Below are 25,525 nucleotides of genomic sequence, written 5' to 3' on the forward strand. Positions count from 1 at the left end.
GTGGCCAGAGGGGGAGGAGGGTACTGTGTGTGAGTGTATGTGTGTGAGTGTGTGTATATATGTATGTGTATATATGTATGTGTGTGTCTCCTCTAAAACCTTAAGGGTTGTAGATAGATGCCATCGTATCAGTCTTAATTGAGGACAGATGCTAAAGTACATCTGTTTCTCTGCTAGGGTCCACTGGCTGTGAATACACAACCAGATCATTCCTGCTGAGCAGAGAGACTTCACGCTGCCTCCCTCCCTCACTCTGATCCTCTGGGCCTCTCACTAAAATCCCCTAATAACAGCTTTAGGATAGCAAGCTGCCAAAGAGGACTACAGAAAAGCTGCATCAGAGCACAGGGTGTGTAAGCACACTTACACAGAGTTACAAGGTAACACTCTCTCTCGCTCACACACACACACACAGTCACACACACACACACACACACACACACACACACACACACACACACACACACACACACACACACACACACACCAGACTGTCCTTGCCCAGTAAAACCTCAAGGATAATCTTTATTCTCCTATCATGATGTTTTTACAAGGGCTGCTATATAGATCTGAGAGCAGGAGTGCCTGTGTGAGATACAGTATGTCACTGTGTCTTTCATGCACCCTGCCTGTCCTCATCCTGTATGTAGCAGCTCTAGATGGGTGTTTTCTCACAGAGAATAGGCAGTGTGTGTATGTGTGTCTGTCTGTGTATCTGTATGTCTGTTTATGTGTCTCTGTGTGAGTGTGTGTGTCTGTGTATCTGTCTGTGTGTGTGTGTGTCTCTGTGTGTGTGTGTGTGTGTGTGTGTGTGTGTGTGTGTGTGTGTGTGTGTGTGTGTGTGTGTGTGTGTGTGTGTGTGTGTGTGTGTGTGTGTGTGTGTGTGACTATGCGTGCCGTGGAAGATAGCCTACAGGATGGTAACTCCCTGTCTGAGCATGTGTGTGTGTATCTGTGTATCTGTCTGTGTGTGAGTGTGTTTCTCTGTTCAGGGTAAAGAACTCCACTTGTACTACTAAGAACATATATATTACCTTTCTATGCCCTATGTGTCTAATTGGATGGACGCTGTATACCTGAAACTGACTATGGAGACTATGTAGCGGAGAAGGAAGTGTATCATTGTCTCTGCAGTGCGAGAGCATACCTTTCTTTTGTCACCTCAAAATAACCCTACTGCATGACACACACACACACACACACACGTAGAAAGCTCACAGGAACACACACACACGCACGCACGCACGCACACACACACACACACACACACACACACACACACACACACACACACACACACGTAGAAAGCTCACAGGAGCACACACACACACACACACACACACAAGCTCACACAGACAGACGTCATCGGGGAAAGATTCTGAACCAGACGCATGTTTCAGTGTAACTGTTTACCTCAGTGAGGAGGACTCGGTGGAAACTGACAAAACGGTTGGATTCTGTCCCTCATTTCCTCCTCTGTATATATTTGATTTCCATTTAGAGGAAGAAAAAACTCACTTATTTTTCATTCCTCAGCTGTGCGCATGGTAGTGGTAGGATAAATGCTTTCAAATTACACTCTTAATGAAAAACAAACACACACACACACACACACGACTTCCCCATAAACAATCTGAATTGTATACACACACAGGAACCATTTGTGGTCGGCTGAGGTTTCCCCTCCGCAGGGGGAAGAGGAAATTGGATACACGCAGAGACACAAAGAGGAGTGGCACTTTGTAAACAGAGGGCAATGTTGTTTACCTTCCCCAGGAGCACGACCACCGCCTGGCGGAACCGGAGCCGCTGGAACACAAAGAGGTCGTAAGCCGCTGATACGGCCAGCACCGTGACTCCCTGCTCCTTCCACAGCATGCTGGACGCTGCGCAGACCAGGCTCCCCAGCAGCCACATCCACGTCCAGGCTCGGAGTCTACCACAGCCCCTGGTCTGACAGTCCCTAGAAGAGGCCGTGTAGGCCGAGCGGAGCCCGCAGTGCCTTGTGTAACAGAGAAGAGACAAGAGGAACAGCAGTGCCGCACCGACGTCGGCCCTCCCCACCACCCCCGCCACGGCTTCCGTATGCACCGGGTGGGAGGCGAAGAGGAGCCCCACCAGAAGACTCCACGGACCTCCCCCCAGGAGGGGGCGACAGAGGGCAGTGAAAAGGCCTGTGACAGCCCCGTGGAGGCCCATGTTGACCAGGTGGTAGCCCCAGGGGCGCAGGCCGCCCAGGGCGTGGTTGAGGCGGAAAGAGAGGGTGCAGAGGGGTCGGAAAGACTTGTGGCTGCCGCTGTGGGTGAGCAGGGTGCCCCAGAAGTCATCATACAGGACGTTGGTCCACGGGGTCTCGGGGAGAAGGTCCTGGTTGGTCTTGATCGCACGGCTGTTGGAGAGAGAGAGAGAAAGAGAGAGAAAGAGGAGGGTCAGTGTCAGTTTGGATACCATCTAGATGAACAGGGGTTTTCAGTCAGAGAGAGAGATAAAGTGGTAGTCATTGATGTAGCGACCGTGAGAGAATGGCGCAGATGAACCTTGATGTGATAATAACTGTGATGGATGGAGCATGGTGTGAACACACACACACACTTTGTCAGGTGATTATTGGCCCCTGAGGCCTCTCCACTATCTCACAATTAACACATAATTAAGGGGAACACATGTACACTAACAGACTGTGACAAACGAGATGATTCACCCCAGAGACATCAAACTCTGCATGATAAATGACTCCTCTAACCACTAACACAACAGCTTCCTGGAAGAGTCAGTCAAAGACTTGTGAAATGCAGGACATGAACCATATACTGCAGCTAGCTCAATCAACACAGTCTATCTACCACAGACCATACTGCAGCTAGCTCAATCAACACAGTCTATCTACCACAGACCATACTGTAGAAGGCCCAATCAACACAGTCTATCTACCACAGACCATACTGTAGAAGGCCCAATCAACACAGTCTATCTACCACAGACCATACTGTAGAAGGCCCAATCAACACAGTCTATCTACCACAGACCATACTGTAGAAGGCCCAATCAACACAGTCTATCTACCACAGACCATACTGTAGAAGGCTCAATCAACACAGTCTATCTACCACAGACCATACTGTAGAAGGCTCAATCAACACAGTCTATCTACCACAGACCATACTGCAGCTAGCTCAATCAACACAGTCTATCTACCACAGACCATACTGTAGAAGGCTCAATCAACACAGTCTATCTACCACAGACCATACTGCAGCTAGCTCAATCAACACAGTCTATCTACCACAGACCATACTGCAGCTAGCTCAATCAACACAGTCTATATACCACAGACCATACTGTAGCAGGCCCAATCAACACAGTCTATCTACCACAGACCATACTGCAGCTAGCTCAATCAACACAGTCTATCTACCACAGACCATACTGCAGCTAGCTCAATCAACACAGTCTATCTACCACAGACCATACGGTAGAAGGCTCAATCAACACAGTCTATCTACCACAGACCATACTGCAGCTAGCTCAATCAACACAGTCTATCTACCACAGACCATACTGTAGAAGGCTCAATCAACACAGTCTATCTACCATAGACCATACTGCAGCTAGCTCAATCAACACAGTCTATCTACCACAGACCATACGGTAGAAGGCTCAATCAACACAGTCTATCTACCACAGACCATACTGCAGCTAGCTCAATCAACACAGTCTATATACCACAGACCATACTGTAGCAGGCCCAATCAACACAGTCTATCTACCACAGACCATACTGCAGCTAGCTCAATCAACACAGTCTATCTACCACAGACCATACTGTAGAAGGCTCAATCAACACAGTCTATCTACCACATACCATACTGCAGCTAGCTCAATCAACACAGTCTATATACCACAGACCATACTGTAGCAGGCCCAATCAACACAGTCTATCTACCACAGACCATACTGCAGCTAGCTCAATCAACACAGTCTATCTACCACAGACCATACTGCAGCTAGCTCAATCAACACAGTCTATATACCACAGACCATACTGTAGCAGGCTCAATCAACACAGTCTATCTACCACAGACCATACTGCAGCTAGCTCAATCAACACAGTCTATCTACCACAGACCATACGGTAGAAGGCTCAATCAACACAGTCTATCTACCACAGACCATACTGCAGCTAGCTCAATCAACACAGTCTATCTACCACAAACCATACTGCAGCTAGCTCAATCAACACAGTCTATATACCACAGACCATACTGCAGCTAGCTCAATCAACACAGTCTATCTACCACAGACCATACTGTAGCCAGCTCAATCAACACAGTCTATCTACCACAGATCACAACCATTTGGCCTTCTGGGGACACACATGGAACCTTTAGCTGTATCAGTGATAGCCTTAGATAGTGGTGGTGTCTGATGTGAAATACATGTCTTATTTGGAGAGTAAAATAAGTGTTTGTATACATTGCTTCATCTAAGCTAAATGCATTAAAAACGTGGCATAATGTATACTGTCAGTACACACAAACTAACAGTCAGTTTTTGGGGATTAGATAAGACGTATGTTAAAAATGGGACACTATAAACCTAAGAAGACACTGGTCTTTACTGCAGTAGTCTAATATGTAGAGTCCTGACTATTAGTGTGATGGAGGAGAGGGCCACCACTTGTTCACCATAGTTGCTATGACAGACGTGGCAATTAGTGTTGATGTTCCAGATACTCTGTTCCCTTATCACAGAACAACAGAGTCTGAACCTGATATATCACTAGGTGTGTGTGTGTGTGTGTGTGTGTGTGTGTGTGTGTGTGTGTGTGTGTGTGTGTGTGTGTCTGTGTGTGTGTGTGTGTGTGTGTGTGTGTGTGACTGTGTGTGTGTGACTGTGTGTGTGACAATGTCCGTGTGTGTGTGTGTGACACCATGTCCATATATGTGTGTACTTATTATGTTGGGTTCATTTTGATCCAGTGGCGACCCTCTCTGTCTCACGGTTTGTTTGACTTGGGGGGCTCCGTTTTTCTCAAGCGCCAGTCAAACATTGTGTTTGAGTAAAAGAGATTGGACCGGGCGCAGCTCAGGACTTCCTTTGTGAGGAGATTAGGACTCGGTGCCAGCACAAGGACTAGATGAATTAGAATGAGAGAGAGAGAAAGAGAGAGCGAGAGAGAGAGAAATAGAGAGAGAGGGGTCAGGAAAGACAGCAGGAGAAAGTGAGATGAGAGAGAATGAGGGAAAGTGACATGATAAGATGTGGAGAAAGGAGAATGATGGGAGAGAGAGTGAAATGTCTAGAGCGAGAGATCCAGAGAGACGTAACAGTAGAGAGAGAGAGACAGACAGAGAGAGAGAGAGCTCTGATGTGTTAGTTCATCCCCATGGCAGTGGGTTAGTCTGTATTTTCTCCCTTTCTCTCCTTCTCTCCTCCAGCTGCACACACATCATGTTTTAGACGGTTGGAACTCTGTGTACCTTTGTTAATCACACCCATTCACCATCTAGGCTACCCCCTTCTCTCCTCCTCTCCTCTGTACTTACCCACAACCCATCACTCCTGTATCCTCACTTCCATAAAATTAACTCAATAAAAACAGGATACATTTTTTCAAAAGAACACCCCTTTTATATTTGGGGATTTTAAATTGAGGGGAGAGAGTGCCCGTCAGCCTGAGAGAGTGCCCCCCCCCCCCCCCCCCCCCCCCCCCCCTCCTCACGTACGACAGTAGAATACAAAAGAGCCCTCTCTAAGTCAGTCGCTCCGGGAGACCACTCTTTCCCACTTCAGAGACAGGGACAATGAAGCCATCAGCACAGCCAGTCAGCACTACTGTCACTCTCCCCCTTCAATATCTAGGCAGCATCCCAAATGACCAGGGTCTCTGTTCAACAGCAGTGCACTATGTAGGGAATAGGGTCTCATTTGCGACGGATCCCTATAGCTCCTGTCCAGACCCTTACAGCCAGCAGAAATGGGGAGAGAAGAGCGGAAGTGGGGGAAGTAGGGGGTCTGATTTAAATATTTTAATGATTTATCTCCGGTGAGGATTGAGACGTAGACGGACCAAGACTCAGGGGAGGTTAAAGGGTGGCTACACTGGAGCTTGTTAGTGTACTACTTAATGCAAGACCCAAACACACACACACAGTAACGTTGGCACAAAAATATAGGGTAGAACAAATACGGTATTAATATGAATTAACCTGTGGAAAGACAGGTAGTAAAGATACACTAGTATGGTCCGAGATGAATCCTGTACAAACTGAGTGATGAGATAAGATGATGTGGAGCAGGGAATACTTAGGAATTGGCAGTATTCCGTCTTCCTCCCTCTCCCAGCCCCGTCCGTCTCTCAGCAGTGCAGAGCCTGAGAAACTGACGCTTGTTTTTCCCATTGACAAAACAATCCTGGGAAACTGAGGCATTCTCCCTCTCTGCCTCACGCGACGACAGGCTGCACTGAGCTCTGAGGTCAGCACAGACACAAAGTGGTGAGGGAGAAATGAACCATTTGATCTATAGTATACTAATGAACCATTTGATGTATAGTACAGTAATTAACATTTGATTTATAGTACACTAATGAAACATCCACACCAGTTTAGCCAGCCATTCATAACATACTAATGAACATCATCACTCATCAGCAAATCTGGTATTATTTGTCTTATGAATGAATTAGAGGAAGTTTTGATTGCTGAACTGAAGGAGAAAGCCATGGTGAGACTGAGAGAGGCTCGGATTTAGTGCCAGTGTTGATTGCTGTGATGTGGACTGAGCCAGCAGTGTGTATTAGACAAGGACCCACATTCACAAAGCATCTCAGAGTAGGAGTGCTGATCTAGGATCAGGTCCACGCGTGTCAACATTCACCTTTTGCTACTATTTCTGTCAAGTCTACGCATGCAGTTTGATGCACACATTTGATCAATCAGAGGTATACACCACACAGAACACAGAACGCACTGCAACTGCCTCTGTAACACAATGCTGCAGGGAAAACGCAGCGCTCCATTGGAAATGAATGTACTTCTGCTGTACAAAAATGTCATGCTGCTGTCGGTGTGATCGAGGTGTAAGGCTGTAGTGATTAAGTTAAGACTCCAGACCGAGGTAAACATGCTGACCCAGCCAGACTGGAGAGAGGGGAGACACTCTGCTATCTAGTTAGTAAACACACCCACACATACACACACACATATATGGTTACCCTCACATGCACACATATGAAAGTGTGCTCACAAATGCACACAAACACACAAGTACACGCATCAACCCCAGTGACCCCGACACACCTGCTGTGTTTAGATCTGGGAATGGATTAGCCTTTAGTGTACGTTCCTCTTTATGTCCCCATAAAACAAACAGGGGACATTCATCAATATCTCGTTGCTAAACACTCCACTCCAGCCTTCTGTAAATATTTGGTCCTCCGGCCAGCCTGAATGTCTACAGAGTGTATTGTCCTGCACATGGACCACTGATGAATCCCAATGTGTACAGAGCAGAGTTGTGGTATAGAGTCACATGACTTGGACTCGAGTCTGACTCCAAGCACAAATTTGATGACTTAAGACTCGACTTGATAGAAAATAAAATAACTTCAGGCTTGACTTATACTTGGAGCTTCAAGACTCGGGACTCGACTTTGACTTGAGACTGAGGACTTGAAATTATCTGGCCAAGTTTTGTAATGTTTTGTCACTCATTTTGTGGCACAGAGTCTACGTGGATTAGAGGCAGAAGCAGTAGCCACAGAGGCAGTAGCCACAGAGGCAGTAGCCACAGAGGCAGTAGCCACAGAGGCAGTAGCCACAGAGGCAGTAGCCACAGCATCTCGCTTGCAAAAAAACCTGCAACAGATTAGCTAGTGAAACTCACACGCGGCACTCTGATTGGACCAGCAAACTGTAAATCAACACAGGTTGAGTGGTGAACTAGCGAACAGATTGCTGATTTACTGAACAGCTATAGGATCCTTCTTATGCTGTCTGTCTGTCTGTCTGTCTGTCTGTCTGTCTGTCTGTCTGTCTGTCTGTCTGTCTGTCTGTCTGTCTGTCTGTCTGTCTGTCTGGTATATTCATTCCAGCCTGGCCACAAAGTCCCAACATCAAGCTTTAGAATACCGCCATCTGTCCAACTCTATTAGATTTCCCTCCCCTTATGGCAAACAAGGCCAGCTAATTAACCACATAGATAGAGCTGAGGTGGACAGACAGCCTATTCACACTATGCTAATCACAGAGCCAAAGGGAAATAACTCCCATCTCTGTGTTTGTGCATGTGTGTGTGTGTGTGTGTGTGTGTGTGTGTGTGTGTGTGTGTGTGTGTGTGTGTGTGTGTGTGTATTGGTAAAGTAATAAAGAGCTTCCCACATTAATGAGTGAAGCTTCCATATGTAAAAGCTGATAAAAATCTACCTCCACACCATTATCATCCCTATGTGATTTGTTTCCCAGGCTTTGTGCTTGAGTGGGAGAGTACACTGAGTGGACAAAACATTAGAACACCTTCCTAATATTGAGTTGCACCCCTCCCCATTTTGCCCTCAGAACAGACTCAATTCATGGGGGCATGGACTCTACAAGGTGCTGAAAGCATTCCACAGGGATGCTGGCCCATGTTGACTCCAATGCTTCCCACAGTTGTGTCAAGTTGGCTGGATGTCTTTTGGGTGGTGGACCATTCTTGATACACACAAGAAACTGTTGAGCGTGAAAAACCCAGCCGTGTTGCAGTTCTTGACACAAACCGGTGCGCCTGGCACCTACTACCATACCCCGTTCAAAGAACCTTAAATATTTCACCCTCTGAATGGCACACATTCACAATCCATGAATCAATTGTCTCCAGGCTTAAAAATCCTTCTTTAACCTGTCTCCTCCACATCATCTACACTGATTGAAGTGGATTTAACAAGTGACATCAATAAGGGATCATAGCTTTCACCTGGATTCACCTGGTCAGTCTATGTCATTGAAAAAGCTGGTGTTCATCATGTTTTGTATACTCGGTGTATATAGGGATTGGGCAATAAACAGCTATGGCTTTACACATTAAAATGAGCAGCCTCCCTACTGAACGGATGATAAAGCCTGTCTGAACCATCTATCTATTGTACAACCCACAACAACCATCTACCTCTTTTACACCCCGACAACAACCATCTATCTATTGTACAACCCACAACAACCACCTACCTCTTTTACACCCCGACAACAACCATCTCTCTATTTTACACCCCCACAACAACAATCTATTCTACACCCCGACAACAACCATCTCTCTATTTTACACCCCCACAACAACAATCTATTCTACACCCCGACAACAACCATCTCTCTATTTTACACCCCCACAACAACCATCTATCCAGTCTCCAATAAAACACATGGCAGAGATGCACCTCTTCAATCCATTGAATAAAGAGGTCTGTCCATCCACTACAGTTAAAATGTCATTCAGCTCTACACGCATGCTTCGGCCTCAATAGCAAAAGCCCTTTTAATTCAATAGATCTTTGAAGTTACTTGAGTTAACTGATGGATTTCTCCTTTGGTTCTGCCTTGGTGGACTGGCCCAAACTCAAGTCGCAGGGGCCATATCACCTCTCTCTGAGTTAAACCAATCCTAACAGGATTAGGGAGTGATTATAGACCCTCAGTGTTTTAGGGACGTTGCCCAGAGGGCAGAGGTCAACCTATATTCTGATTAAAGCTCTCTGGACTCGACTGGGGTAGGGTGGTGATAGTGTGCGTGGTGGGCGGAATTTTGTGTGTGTGTGTGTGTGTGTGGGGGGGGGGGGGGGGGGGGGGTAAATCTGTATGTATGTGTGTGTGTGTGTGACATTCCTTATTCCTAGTTGTGACTTGTGCATAGGCACACACATAAAACACGGGCACAGTGGCATTTTAAAGTTGAAGCAGCAGAATATGTATTCCAAACACGAGCACTAAGTCTTAATGGCAAGTACAGAGGCACAGGCTAAGCCAAGTGAATGACCCAGCTTGCTAAAGAAGAACCCTGTTGTCTCTTCACCCGGGTTGACAGACAGACTGGACTGAGCCTGTTGGGAGGGAGGCCATTGTTGCCTAGCCTACTGGAAAAGACTTGTCTGGCAAAGCCCTGATCCAGACTACTTCACTGGCTGTCTGGTCTGCGGTTTGGTGTGTGCATGTGTCCGACACAGTCGGGGGTGAGGGGGGTATCAACTCACGCACGCACACACACGCGCAAAACATACACGCACACGCAAGCACACATACGCACGCAAACACACACACAAACACACACAGCAGAGAGAAGAGGGCAGATGGAGGCCTTTGATTGATGGGGCTGCCACAGAGTACCACCTACTTCTCAGACATCTATTTTGGCTGGCCACTCAGCAGAATACTGAGAGCCCTTTACACAAAGCCCACATATCTTCACCATTAGCATAGCAACATTAGCATAGTCACTCTCCAGCTAGCATATTAGGTTGCTTGAATGTTTTATCTAGGTTGCAATCCTCTCTCTCTTCTCTCTCTCTCTCTCTCCGCCTGCCCCTTCTTCTCCATGTTGTATGTTTCTGTACTCTCTCACAGTCTTCCTTTCCTTATCATCATCCCCTTACATCATACATCATACTGTAACTCTGGTGGTGTTTATATATCTAATAACCCACAAGTCAGGAAGTGGCCAGGCGTGGGTGTGTCTAAACATCTCACGTCAACAAGACGTGGGCAGAACAATACCCTCTCCAGTCATGCCATAACACTTTCCCACAGTCTGACCCACACTGGTATAAACACTCAGTAGAGAAATCCATAAAGGCACACTGACACAATTATTAATGCATCACAAATGGCACCCTATTTCACATATAGTTCACTTCTTTTAACCAGAGCCCTATTGGCCCTGGTCAAAATATTATATTTGAATTATTATAGGGAATAGGGTGCCCTTTGGGGCACAGCCACTTTCTGAGGGCCAAGAGCACTTGGATGGGTTTATTTTTAGATTATTAGATTAGTCCAGCCTCTCTCTCTGGTTTCCTGGTTTGTGTGAAATGTGAAATTAATTTGTGTGTTGGCGGCCAACTCCGACACATGGTTGTTTGTCTTCTCAAAGGATGGAATGTTAAATGATAAACTGGTCTTGGATGCTAATCAAAAGATAGCATAGTGTAGTTGATGTGTGGGGAGAAAGACAGGGGACTGCACATTTGACAGTGTTTTAGCTGTAGGCTGACATTTCAGCTAGTCTTGCAGGAATTAAATAACAGTCATTCAAATGATATGTACTGTATTGTCTATATATTTAAACCATTAGTCTAACCTATATTAGTCTAACCTATATTAGTCTAACCTATATTAGTCTATGTTACGTCCCCAGTTTCTGTGTTGTGGTTTGTTATGTGTGTGTTTCAGGATGGCTTCCTAAAATCCCCCAAGCAGCTGATTGGTCGACTCCATGGCTAATTGGAGCTTACCCCGCCCCCTCGTCAAGTAACATCTGTATCGGATTAGACTCCTTCTGAAGCTATATTAAAGCCAGTGTTCTGTTCAGGAGAGAGATTCATTGCAAAAAGATCATAACTGAGAGAAAGAGCATTGCTGAGAGAGGAGGCTGATGGCTGAGGGTTATATACTGTGTTGGTTGTTCTCAGTGGGAGTTCATTGCTGAAAGATGATTGCTGAAAGATGATTGCTGAAAGATGATTGCTGAAAGATGATTGCTGAAAGATGATTGCTGAAAGATGATTGCTGGAAGATGATTGCTGAGAGAGGAGGTTGATGGCTGAGGGTTATATCATGTTGGTTGTTGCTAACAGAGTTGGTATGTACTATGTTAGCTGTTGTTGGGAGCAGCTTTGGTATGTTCTGTGTTTGTTGCTTTGTCAGAGCTTCTTTAATGTCCTGAGTTTTTTTCTCAGGTTTTGTTGTGAAGTTTGTATTTTGTTTTTGTTCCCAGGGGGGAAAAGGAAGGCACCTAGGGAGTGTTTAGGCAAGAGGCCCGTGGGCATACATATACCTGTAGTATATTCACTGTCTAGGCACACTAGGAAAGACCTGGGCGGACCATCCCCTGTATTCTGGTTAGGGCACCAGGTGGTGTTAAGGTAAGTAGTGGGTAGGTAGGAGAGGGGGTTTTGATATTTACTTTCTTTGCTTTGGTTCCGTCCTGCCTCTTGTGACGGAATAAATTCCTTGTAAACGGTACAATTCTCTGCCTTTTGTCATCCTTACTCACACCTACAGTCCATACCTCTTTCACTTCACGGAGAGTGAGTTGTAGCAGGGTGTTGCGTTCCCTCTTCATGGAGGCGTGCGTAACAGTCTAACCTATATTATTCTAGCCTAATCTATATTTCCATCCTGACATGTGGTAATGAATGAGGGTGTACTGTGTACATCTTTCCCATGCAGTAGACTGAAAATAGCCATCCAGCTTCTGCATTGTCCCACTCGACTGTATATCCAAGCATCATCTTGAATGGGTGGGCTAATTAGCTAACTTTGCTGATTCAATAAGAAGAGCCCAGCTGGGCAGTAAATACAGTAAATCAGCTTTGTGGAGGAACAACTACCAGTTTACCTTTCTCAGGCATAAACTTTAAAGACATTTTTGTTTAGGGGAAAGTGCAAAGGATGTCATGAAGTCTAAGTGCCGTCACTGCTCTGAGTAACTTTCTCACCATCCAGAATATTTACAGATGCACTTATTGACTGTTTATCAAGGTAACTTTCCCACTGTTCTAAAAGATACATGAAAAGTGGTGCAGTGGTCTAAGGCACTACACAGCTAGTGATGCAGTGCCTTAGACCACTGCGCCACCCAGGAGGCCCCTAGCATGCATTTCTAACCCGGCTGGCTTCCGGGTTAGATGTGTTTCAAGCAGTGCGACTTGGATGGGTTGTGTTTCGGAGGATGCATGGCTCTCGACCTTCGGCCCTCCCGAGTCCGATGAGACAAGACGAAGTTGGGGAGAAAAGGGGGTAAAAAGATACATACTAGGCTATGTAAGCAGAGGACAGGATTTGCAGGCTTTCCCACCGTTCTGGAAACCACAGCAGTCTCTCAGCGACCTCAGATAACCCTGCCTGTCTAGTTGAGAGAGTCTCATACAGAGAGCTAGAGTGGTGGTGGTTAGGGTCCAACAGGCTTTTCATCAGACAGCTGCAATTTCTAACGGCCTTTGGATTTTGGAGAACTAACGAGACAAAAGACTTGACTCTGAATTCTGAGTTGTCTTCAACTGACGTGCACACACACACAACTCCTTCTGTGTCACAGGACACTGTGTACAACTCTGTGTATCTCACATCCTCCAGATCGTTCACATCATCGTCACAGCCATGATATCAATAATGTTAATGTGTATGATCAAAAGACGACTCCACAACACATTATTCATCAGTATCACTGCCGCCCAGCTGTTCTCACTAACACCTTAGTACTGGATGCAGTGGTGATTAACATTCATTATCCCTCTCTGTCCACGTCCCTCCCCACTACTACAACCCATTACAGGGGCTTTAAAGCTGCCATCTTCAACAACCAATCCGGAGGAAAATCTGTATTTCCGGATGGCTTTTTGCTTCAAAGGAAGCACTGCTGGAGGAAGGCGCCAGGAAGTGGATGTCTCCTCTTTGTCAGAGGAGGCTCCTTTCATGTCCCGTAAAACATGTTTCCTGATTAGCAGCAAGGCCACAGCACAGCCAGGGCCAAGGACTCTGCACAGGGCACCTGCCAGGGCGGCAGGTAGCCTAGCAGTTAGAGCGTTGTGCCCGTGCCGACAAGGTGGAAATCTGTCGATGTGCCCTTGAGCAAGGCACTTGACCCTAATTTGCTCCAGGGGCGCCGTACTACTGTCCGGTGTACGTGACCATTAAACAGTACAGTGCATGAAACTATGACACAGTCTTTGAATATTCTTTCACTTTTCAAATTACAATTGGACATGAACATGAAGTGGTCCTAAAATAGACTTGTTTTAGTTATCATTTGGGAGTGTCATGTTAAAGTAATGAGTGGCTAATTTCCTTGCTACAGGCCTAACAAAAGCAGTGTAGAGTGGCTGTTTTGTGACTTTCCCAGTGTTACATTTTAGGTAGGATGTCTGTTCTGGTGAAGACAACAAGTGAGAGTGAGGGTCCATCATCTATATTTCAGCAGATCAATCCCGCTGCCATTATCTTCACCACAGAGCCTGATTGATCAGCTACGTTAGCCAGCTGCATCCAACCAAACGGGACCGGATGATAGGCTAATGCCATGTCCTCCGTGCCACCTCAGCTAAAAGGGGTCCGGGACCCTCCCGCTTGTCCGCTCGGTGACTGATGATGTCTATAAACAGTCCTGAGGAGTGCTCAGCCACACGAAGAAGAGGGGACAGGAAATCAATAGCTAATAAAGTAATGCCCCTGGGATATGTTCTCTAAAGGCAAAACCAGATAGAATACACAGTGGAATACAGCACTGGGATGAACGACTAGGGAGCAGAACTTCACACCCTATAAAACCCTGGATTATTTTGATTGTCCAATCTGCAGTTGCTATGTTAATTTTTTGGTAGAATAAATTATTGGTGTACGCATACATTTTTTTTTAAATGCTTCGTTTTAGTTTAGAGCTTAGATTAACTGTCATAGCCCATCAGAACCCAAAATATAAGCTTGCTTTACGCCAATGTTTGTAATTAAAGTAAATATAAACAAACACTAAAGCCTCAAAACATGGTTCAAACTATAATGTTGATATCATACAGTTGGAGTCGGAAGTTTACATACACTTGGGTTGGAGTCATTAAAACTCATTTTTCAACCACTCCACAAAGTTCTTGTTAACAAACTATAGTTTTGGTCCTAGGTAGGTTAGGACTTCTACTTTGAGCATGACACAAATAATCTTCCCAACAATTGTTTACAGACAGATTATTTCACTTATTATTCACTGTATCACAATTCCAGTGGGTCAGACGTTTACATACACTAAGTTGACTGTGCCTTTAAACAGCTTGGAAAATTCCAGAAAATGATGTCATGGCTTTAGAAGCTTCTGATAGGCTAATTGACATAATTTGAGTCAATTGGAGGTGTACCTGTGGTATTCAAGGCCTGATGAAGACAGCTTGGCTTTCGAAACGTTGGTATTACATTTTTGCATCTGAGCTCCTAGAGTGTGCGGCTCTCTTTTATTTTCAGGTATTCAAGTCCTACCTTCAAATTCAGTGCCTCTTTGCTTGACATCATGGGGAAATCAAAAGAAATCAGCCAAGACCTCAGAAACAAAATTGTAGACCTCCACAAGTCTGGTTCATCCTTGGGAGCAATTTCCAAATGCTTGAAGGTTCCACGTTCATGTGTACAAACAATAGTATGCAAGTATAAACACCATGGGACCACGCAGCCATCATACCGCTCAGGAAGGAGACGCGTTCTGTCTCCTAGAGATGAACGTACTGTCACGACTTCCGCCGAAGTTGGTCCCTCTCCTTGTTCGGGCGGCGTTCGGCGGTCGACGTCACCGGCTTTCTAGTCACCACCGATCCATGTTTCATTTTCGTTTTGTTTTGTCTTCATTGTACACACCTGGTTTCCATTCCATAATCCGTGTTCCTTATTTAACCCTCTGGCTTCCCCTTCTGTTTTGTGCGTGATGTGCTCTGGATATTTATGTTTATCCTTGTTGGAACATTGTTACTCATACCTGTGTCCTGCGCCTGACTCCGCCTTATCCATTCACCTAGAACGCTGACACGTACTTTGGAGCGAAAAGTGCAAATCAATCCCAGAACAACAGCAAAGGACCTTGCTGAGACTTGCAAGCCGAAGAACACCATCCCAACCGTGAAGCACAGGGGTGGCAGCAGGAGGGACTGGTGCAATTCACAAAATAGATGGCATCATGAGGTGGAAAATTAGGTGAATATATTGAAGCAACATCTCAGATATCAGTCAGGAAGTTAAAGCTTGGTCTCAAATGCGTCTTCCAAATGGACAATGACCCCAAGCATATTTCCAAAGTTGTGGCAAAATGGCTTAAGGACAACAAAGTCAAGGTATTGGAGTGGCCATCACAAAGCCCTGACCTCAATCCTATAGAAAATTTGTGGGCAGAACTGAAAAAGCGTGTGCGAGCAAGGAGGCCTACAAACCTGACCAACTTATTGTGGGAAGCTTGTGGAAGGCTACCCAAAACGTTTGACCCAAGTAAAAAAATGTAAAGTTAATCCTACCAAATATTAATTGAATGTATGTAAACTTCTGACCCACTGGGAATGTGATGAAAGAAATAAACGCTGAAATAAATCATTCTCTCTACTATTATTCTGATATTTCACATTCTTAAAATAAATTGATAATCCTAGTTGACCTAAAACAGGGAATTTTTACAAGGATTAAATGTCAGGAATTGTGAAAAACTGAGTTTAAATATATTTGGCTACGGTGTATGTAAACTTCCGACTGTATATGGTCAGTCCATAGTTCTGTCTCATTCCATGTGTGCTGTTAGAAATGGCAGCTGTCTGATGAAAAGCCTGTTGGACCCTAACCACCACCACTCCAGCTCTCTGTATGAGACTCTCACCACTAGTCTGAATGATGGATGCTGTGCTGTTGATGGGAGGGGAGACAGGCAGGGTTATCTGAGGTCGCTGAGAGACTGCCTGTGGTTTCCATTCTAATAGCATAGAATCCTGCAAATCCTGTCTGTCTCTGTCTGTCTGTCTGTCTGCCCAGTGCTGTCCTCTGCTTACATAGCCTAGCATGTATTTTTAGAACGGTGGGAAAGTTACCTTGATAAACACTCACATAGTTACCTTGATAAACAGTCAATAAGTGCATCTGTAAATATTCTGGATGGTGAGAAAGTTACTCAGAGCAGTGACGGCACTTAGACTTCATGACATCATTTGCACTTTCCCCTAAACCAAAATGTCTTAAAAAAGTTAATGCCTGAGAAAGGTAAACTGGTAGTTGTTCCTCTATAAAGCTGATTTACTGTATTTTAATTAGCCCAGCTGGGCTCTTCTTATTATTGGTTCAAACTATAATTGTTATATCATATATGGTCAGTCCTTGCGTCCATAGCTCTGTCTATGAATTTGAGAGTGGTTATATTTCTCCAGCCCCATCCCTCAGCTTTATACCAAAACAGGCTGGTTCTTGGAGAATGCTTTGTTATTGTTTCAACTGCTGATTGTGCCCTTTAAAAATGTAAAGACGTGTCAGGGCCCATATTCCTAAAGCATATCAAATTAGGATTGATGATCTAGGATCAGGTGTCCCTGTCCATGTCATCCTATTCATCATTTTCTAATAGGCAAACCTGATCCTAGATCAGAACTCCTACTTTGAGACTACAGGCCCTGACCTAATATAATATGGGATATTTTATCTTAACCAAACTCCTCCTCTCTCCTCCACATCAAAAACTAAAGGAACAGCTTTCAGTGGGGATATCCATTGTTAAGTATTTCTTCAAGTGTAAGGAGTGTTAAAACATAGTGTAACACTCCACGAGGCATGTTACACTTTAAAAAGTCATGAATATCCTGATGTCTGAAGGAGAGCAGGTTGAAGTGAGACACTGAAGCTGACAGCCTACTCTCACTCTGCACCCCTCCAACACCCCAAAGACCACCAGTAACTGCCCCCATCCCCTCCCCTAGACAGTCTAACGGATCATAAAAGCACTAGGGTGCTCATACTCAACTCAACGAGAGCTGTAACCCCCCACTTGCCTCTAGAGAAGTGCACTTAATGTGGATCTACTTAAGAGGACTCCTCACCCTATAAATATCAGGGCCTCTGTATTAGACCTGTCCTCTATGTTTAGAGAAACGTCTAAATGGGCAGTTTGCTGTGAGTTTTATGGGGTTTCTGGAATACTTGGCTCCACTCAAATCCAGATCAAATTGAATTTAAATGGCCACCCATCGAGGCACCGCAGTCTCCTGCCAACTTTAACACCATAGATCCAACCCAGAACCCACCCATGGAATCCAGCCACCAAACAACCTCAATACAACCTCTTGTTCACTAGTATGCTCCGGGGGGAAGTTACCCTTACTGTAGGTACAGATCTAGGATGAGCTTCCCCTCCCCCAATCCAACCTTAACCACCAGCAGGAAAAATGTTAAAAAGATCAGCATCTAGGGGCAACTTCACCCTACTAGGAGTAGTACCCCCACTATGACATGGAGGGAATAATTCACAAACAGAACAATGAGGCGGAATCTGAAGTGTTTCGATCCAATTAAGCATCTCAGAGTGGCTCTCATATAGTCTGAACAGTTAATTACAGTATGTGTTTCTGGCTGGCTAACTAGGATTGTTTCCTGTAATAAACAAGAGGCTTGATTAAAAACTGACACTGCAGTTTCCCCATCCACGGGCTCAGCATATAAATCACTGTCAGGATACCTCATCCTATTGCTGCTTCTCCTGCTATTGTCCCATCTTCTGGGAAAGATTTCACCATTTTCATGATGACACTAATATTGCTACTGCTAGATACCCAGCACTATGACTACCAGAACTCTAGCTAATCACTATTACTATCAACTACCATCTAGCACATCCAGCTACTGCTACTACTGCTACTACCACAACAACTACTACTACTACTAGTACTACTAGTAGTAGTAGTACTACTACTACTACTGCTACTACTGCTACTACTACACAACTACTACTGCTACTACCTCAACAACTACTAGTATTACTACCACCCCTACTACTACTAGTACTACTACTATTACTGCTACTACTGCTACTACTACACAACTACTGCAACTAGAATTACTACTACCAGCTACTACTACTACAACCACGACCAAAACTACTACTACTACTGCTACCACAAATACTACTACTACCACAATGACTACTACTACCACTACCACTTCCACTACTACTACCAGCTACTACTACCAGCTAATACTACTACTACTACCAGCTACTGCTACCACTACTACTACTACCAGCTACTGCTACTACTACTGCTACTATTACTACCAACACTACTACAACTACCAACACTACTACAACTACCAATACTACTACTACTACTACTACTACTACTACTACTACTACTACTACCACAACTACTACTACTACCACAACTACTACTACTACCCCAACTACTACTACTACTACTACTACTACTACTGCTGCCAGCTACTACTACTACCAGCTACTACTGCTACAACTACCAATACTACCACTACTACTACTACTACAACTACCAATACTACTATAAATACTATTACTACTACTACCACAACTACTACTATTACTACTACCACAACTACTACTACTACTACCACTACAACTAACAAAAATACCACTACTACTACTACTACTATCACCACTACTATCAACACTACTACCAATACTACTACTATTTCTTCAACCACCATAATACAGTAGTGCTGTAGTAGGTCTCTCTGGCTCCAGGTGCCAGCCCTCCTCCTCCTCTCCCTCCTCCTCCTCCTACTCTCCCTCCTCTTCTCATTTCCCCTCCTATTTTCCCTCCTCCTCCTCTCTCTATCCTCCCCACCATCCATCCATCCCGTTGGCCCACTTATGGAAAGCTGGTGGCACAGTGACCTATAAAACTGGCACCTGCAGTAACGACATTATGGAAAACCCCCTTTGAATCAGTCTGGAGGCTTTGAAGTATTGAGGCCAACTAACTGAGACTAACTGAGACAGTGGCTGATAAAAATAGCTCAGAGTAACAGCCAGACTGTGTGTCTTCATGCCTATATCGTGTCTGTCCAGTGTCCAGCAATGACCAATGGTTACAAAACAGACAAGACACAAACACACAGGTGCGTACACACACAAGCAGACTTACACACAGGCAGACACACAGCGAGCCAGCACACCCACCCACACACACACAAAACAAACACACACATGGCACACACACACTCCACACACACAGCACAAAATAAAACCCTGCGAATCAGGAGCAGGAGAAATAGAGAGAGGGCAGCTTGATTCAATTCATCATTTTCTGAAGTGCTTCCATGACAACAGTATTCCCCCTCTTTTCTCCTCTCCTGGGCACTAGAGGGGCCCCTGCACAGAGTGGAATAGAGTGGAATCACCACTTGGCAGTCTCTTCCCTGGACCCAGCTGTGTCCACTGTCCTTTGCCAAGGGATCACATCCCTTTTCCCTCGCTGCACGGACAGCCTACGCTACATCATGATCTGAAACGGTTTGAATTAGTCAAACAGTAATGTAACACACATCTGACTGCCATTTGTTCCACTATAAAGTAACACATTCTACACAGTGTGAGACATGAAGGCATGGTACGGTAACAGGCCATTTCTTCACCAAGATGAGGGGATTAAAGGAGAGCGGTCCATGTTTTATATATAATATACAGATTTACGATATCTGGCCTGTCTTTTGAGAGAAGTCTTCTAGGTCTAGGTCTGTGTCGGAGGGTTGAGACGGGGAAAAGTGTCATTTCTGATGACAAATGGAGCTCTCGATGGAGGATCTGAGTGTTGTGGGCTTAGCCAGGGGAACAGCTAGAGAACAAAGGAGTGTTTTGTCTCAACCTCTCAAGGAGTCGCTTTTTGTTCCACCGCAATTGATGTGTCATCAGAAATCAAATTAAAACACTGCTATTTCAAGAGAGGAGGTAGATGTATTTTTAGATAGAGTGATTCAGATTGGCTCCAAAAATCCCCTGATTCAATCCATGTCAATCAGTCGTTATCAACAACAGTAACACAACTGAGCGTGTACAGCACTCTATGGTCAGACACACTCATACCACGTTTAATTCCCCAGCAGGCTGCGGTAATCGACCATACAGCCCTGTATCAAATCCTCTTTGTGTTTGCTGTGACCACTTCTAACATTCCAACATTAGGGGCATCGCGGCGGCCATGACAGGGCCTCAGTCGAGCCACGACCCCAAACCAAACTTTCTTGTTCTCATACACAGGCTGTGTCAGAAAACCTAACTAGCCATCAAATCCTTGATTCCTCCATCCTTGTTTCCTCCATTCCTCTCAAAGCTCACTGGATGAAAGGATCAAAGGTCCCGCCCTTGAACCTCCGCCTCCAATGAGCTTTGAGAGGAATGAGGAAACCAGGATGGAGGAACAAAGGATTTGACGGCTAGTAATGTTTTCAGACACAGTTCTAAACACAGCACGTGGTCGCCCCGACAACATAAATTACGCCACCAAACCACATCCAAGCGCAATTGATTAAAGAGCCTGAGACTAATAAATTATTACGGCGTCAGAACTCAGCGTAATGGATGTTGAATCTATATCCCCGCAGGGGGGTTTAATATTAACCGAGTTTGTCAAACTATCAATGGGTGTTCCAAAAATATAGGCCCGTTTTAAACGCTCTGGGAATATAGCATTATAAAACCATAAAACACATCATATAGAGTAGTAAAACTGTACAATACTCCCTTTGAAATGGGCCATGGGGCAACTAGACATTACATAATACAGTAATCAGAGAAGACATTGTTGTGTATTTATGCAGGACTTTGTTGCCAATGAAGTGGGCCTATGTATTATTTGGTTAAGACATGCGATTCACAGTTTTGTCAAGGCACTGTGAAAAAACCCACAGGTCTACTAATAGCACCACTGATAGAGAAGCATCAGAGAAGAATTGGACACTTCACAGAAACAGAAATAGATCAACCTGTTCTGAGCTCGACTCCCCTGTGAGCACAGCACGGTATGATCAATGTTATTGACCAGAAACACCATGAAGCCTCCAGAAAACCTTCTGACAAAGGCAGAGAGTGGGAGAGAAAGTGGGAAAGGTCATGTCATTACCGGCAAACCACCAACCCCTTCCTCTCTCTGAATGGAGATGGCAGGGATGTCACGTGGCTGTTTTGTCTTTCCCGCAGATAACACGGTCAATAAGTGCTGTTGATGCAGAAAAAACAGGAGAGGAGACTGAGTGTAGATTAAATCGTCTGGCCTCAGTCGGCTGCTCCCCCGGGTAACGGATGTACTCTGGATTTCCACGGTGATGAGTAGTGAGCCAGCCTGGGAGAAAGCATCTTTGCTGATTTGGTTGAAACCCAGCCTCACCTGCTTGGTGTGTTGAGTTAGTGCCGCCTCGTGCCAAAACCGATCAGCTGAGTGTTATAACTAACTGTGTCTGTTTTTATCAAAAAGGAAGAGATGCATTGTAATCTGGCATCTGCTTTGTATAAAACAGTGTTTCCCCTAATATTGTCTTTATTGGCTGGTGTCACGTTCTGACCATCGTTCGTGTGTGTTTTCCTTGTTTTAGTGTTGGTCAGGACGTGAACTGGGTGGGCATTCTATGTTGGATGTCTTGTTTGTCTATTTCTATGTCCGGCCTGATATGGTTCTCAATCAGAGGCAGGTGTTAGTCATTGTCTCTGATTGGGAACCATATTTAGGTAGCCTGGGTTTCACTGTGTGTTTGTGGGTGATTGTCCTTAGTGTTAGTTTGCACCAGTTTAGGCTGTTTCGGTTTTCATTACGTTTATTATTTTGCACTGTTTGTATTTGGATTCATGTTGCTATAGTCACAATAAACATGGATCGCAATCTACACGCCGCATTTTGGTCCGACTCTCCTTCACACCTAGAAGACCGTTACAGAATCACCCACCACAACAGGACCAAGCGGTGTGGTAATGGGCAAAGGAGAAAGCAGCAGCAGGAGCAGCGCGAGGAGGTATGGACATGGGAGGACGAATTAGACGGTAAAGGACCTTGGGCTCAGCCAGGAGAGTATCGCCGCCCCAAGGAAGAACGGGAGGCGGCGAAAGCGGAGAGGCGCTGGTATGAGGAGGCAGCGCGGCGTCGTGGATGGAAGCCCGGGAGTCAGCCCCAAAAATTTATTGGGGGGGGGCTAACAGGGAGTATGGCTACGCCAGGTAGGAGACCTGAGCCAACTTCCTGTGGTTACCGGTGGGCTGGAGAGACCGGGCAGGCACCGTGTTATGCTGTGGAGCGCACGGTGTCCCCAGTGCGGGTGCACAGCCCGGTGCGGTACATTCCAGCTCCGCGTATCGGCCGGGCTAGAGTGGGCATCGAGCCAAGTGCCATGAAGCCGGCTCTACGCATCTGGTCTCCAGTGCGTCTCCTTGGGCCGGCTTACATGGCACCAGCCTTGCGCACGGTGTCCCCGGTTCGCCTGCATAGCCCAGTGCGGGCTATTCCACCTCGCCGCACTGGCAGGGCGACCGGGACCATTCAACCGGGTAAGGTTGGGCAGGCTCGGTGCTCAAGAGCTCCAGTGCGCCTGCACGGCCCGGTCTATCCGTCACCACCTCCACACCCCAGCCCTCCGGTGGCAGCTCCCCGTACCAGGCTGTCTCTCCGGCCCATCCGTCCAGAGCCTTCCTCCTCTCCAGCGCTGCCGGAGCCTCCCGCCTGTCCGGCGCCTCTGCCGGAGCCTCCCGCCTGTCCGGCGCCTCTGCCGGAGCCTCCCGCCTGTCCGGCGCCTCTGCCGGAGCCTCACGCCTGTCCGGCGCCTCTGCCGGAGCCTCCCGCCTGTCCGGCGCCTCTGCCGGAGCCTCCCGCCTGTCCGGCGCCTCTGCCGGAGCCTCCCGCCTGTCCGGCGCCTCTGCCGGAGCCTCCCGCCTGTCCGGCGCCTCTGCCGGAGCTTCCCGTCTGCCCGGCGCCTCTGCCGGAGCTTCCCGTCTGCCCGGCGCCATCGGAGCTTCCCGTCTGCCCAACGCCGCCAGCGCCGCCCGTCTGCCCAGCGCCGCCAGCGCCGCCCGTCTGCCCAGCGCCGCCAGCGCCGCCCGTCTGCCCAGCGCCGCCAGCGCCGCCCGTCTGCCAGGAGCCGCCAGTGCCGCCCGTCTGCCAGGGGCCGCCAGTGCCGCCAGTCAGCCAGGGGCCGCCAGTGCCGCCAGTCAGCCAGGGGCCGCCAGTGCCGCCAGTCAGCCCAGCGCCGCCAGTCGACCAGACTCTTCCAGATCTGCCAGTCGACCAGACTCTTCCAGATCTGCCAGTCGACCAGACTCTTCCAGATCTGCCAGTCGACCAGACCTGCCAGTCGACCAGACTCTTCCAGATCTGCCAGTCGACCAGACTCTTCCAGATCTGCCAGTCGACCAGACTCTTCCAGATCTGCCAGTCGACCAGACTCTTCCAGATCTGCCAGTCGACCAGACTCTTCCAGATCTGCCAGTCGACCAGACTCTTCCAGATCTGCCAGTCGGCCAGACTCTTCCAGATCTGCCAGTCGGCCAGACTCTTCCAGATCTGCCAGTCAGCCAGGATCTGCCAGAACCGCCAGCCAGCCAGGATCTGCCGGATCTAACTACCTGCCTGAGCTTCCTCTCAGTGCTGTGCTACCCATCAGTCCCGAGCTACTTCTGTCCCGAGCTGTCATTAAGAAGGGTCACCTATCTAGGGACGCTAAGGAGGTGGACTAAAACTGTTATGGAGTGGGGTCCACGTCCAGCACCAGAGCCGCCACCGCGGACAGATGCCCACCCACACCCTCCCCCATAGGTTTAAGTTGTGCGTCCGGAGTCCGCACCTTGGAGGGGGGGTACTGTCACGTTCTGACCATCGTTCGTGTGTGTTTTCCTTGTTTTAGTGTTGGTCAGGACGTGAACTGGGTGGGCATTCTATGTTGGATGTCTTGTTTGTCTATTTCTATGTCCGGCCTGATATGGTTCTCAATCAGAGGCAGGTGTTAGTCATTGTCTCTGATTGGGAACCATATTTAGGTAGCCTGGGTTTCACTGTGTGTTTGTGGGTGATTGTCCTTAGTGTTAGTTTGCACCAGTTTAGGCTGTTTCGGTTTTCATTACGTTTATTATTTTGCACTGTTTGTATTTGGATTCATGTTGCTATAGTCACAATAAACATGGATCGCAATCTACACGCCGCATTTTGGTCCGACTCTCCTTCACACCTAGAAGACCGTTACAGAATCACCCACCACAACAGGACCAAGCGGTGTGGTAATGGGCAAAGGAGAAAGCAGCAGCAGGAGCAGCGCGAGGAGGTATGGACATGGGAGGACGAATTAGACGGTAAAGGACCTTGGGCTCAGCCAGGAGAGTATCGCCGCCCCAAGGAAGAACGGGAGGCGGCGAAAGCGGAGAGGCGCTGGTATGAGGAGGCAGCGCGGCGTCGTGGATGGAAGCCCGGGAGTCAGCCCCAAAAATTTATTGGGGGGGGGGCTAACAGGGAGTATGGCTACGCCAGGTAGGAGACCTGAGCCAACTTCCTGTGGTTACCGGTGGGCTGGAGAGACCGGGCAGGCACCGTGTTATGCTGTGGAGCGCACGGTGTCCCCAGTGCGGGTGCACAGCCCGGTGCGGTACATTCCAGCTCCGCGTATCGGCCGGGCTAGAGTGGGCATCGAGCCAAGTGCCATGAAGCCGGCTCTACGCATCTGGTCTCCAGTGCGTCTCCTTGGGCCGGCTTACATGGCACCAGCCTTGCGCACGGTGTCCCCGGTTCGCCTGCATAGCCCAGTGCGGGCTATTCCACCTCGCCGCACTGGCAGGGCGACCGGGA

General features: G+C 47.0%; 1 protein-coding gene across 1 annotated transcript in view; it reads right to left on the reverse strand.

Annotated features, from left to right (window-relative positions):
* Positions 1 to 25,525, reverse strand: part of LOC110499851 (protein O-mannosyl-transferase TMTC2) — an 84,412-nt gene that overhangs the window by 39,742 nt on the left and 19,145 nt on the right. The window contains exon 2 of the mRNA XM_090215019.1: positions 1,768 to 2,389. Coding sequence (XP_090071145.1) covers positions 1,768 to 2,389 — 622 coding nt within the window. The remainder of the gene's footprint in view (positions 1 to 1,767; positions 2,390 to 25,525) is intronic.

Source organism: Oncorhynchus mykiss, chromosome 21 (genome assembly GCF_057628025.1).
Source record: "Oncorhynchus mykiss isolate SJ-2025 chromosome 21, ASM5762802v1, whole genome shotgun sequence".
Taxonomy (NCBI): domain Eukaryota; kingdom Metazoa; phylum Chordata; class Actinopteri; order Salmoniformes; family Salmonidae; genus Oncorhynchus; species Oncorhynchus mykiss.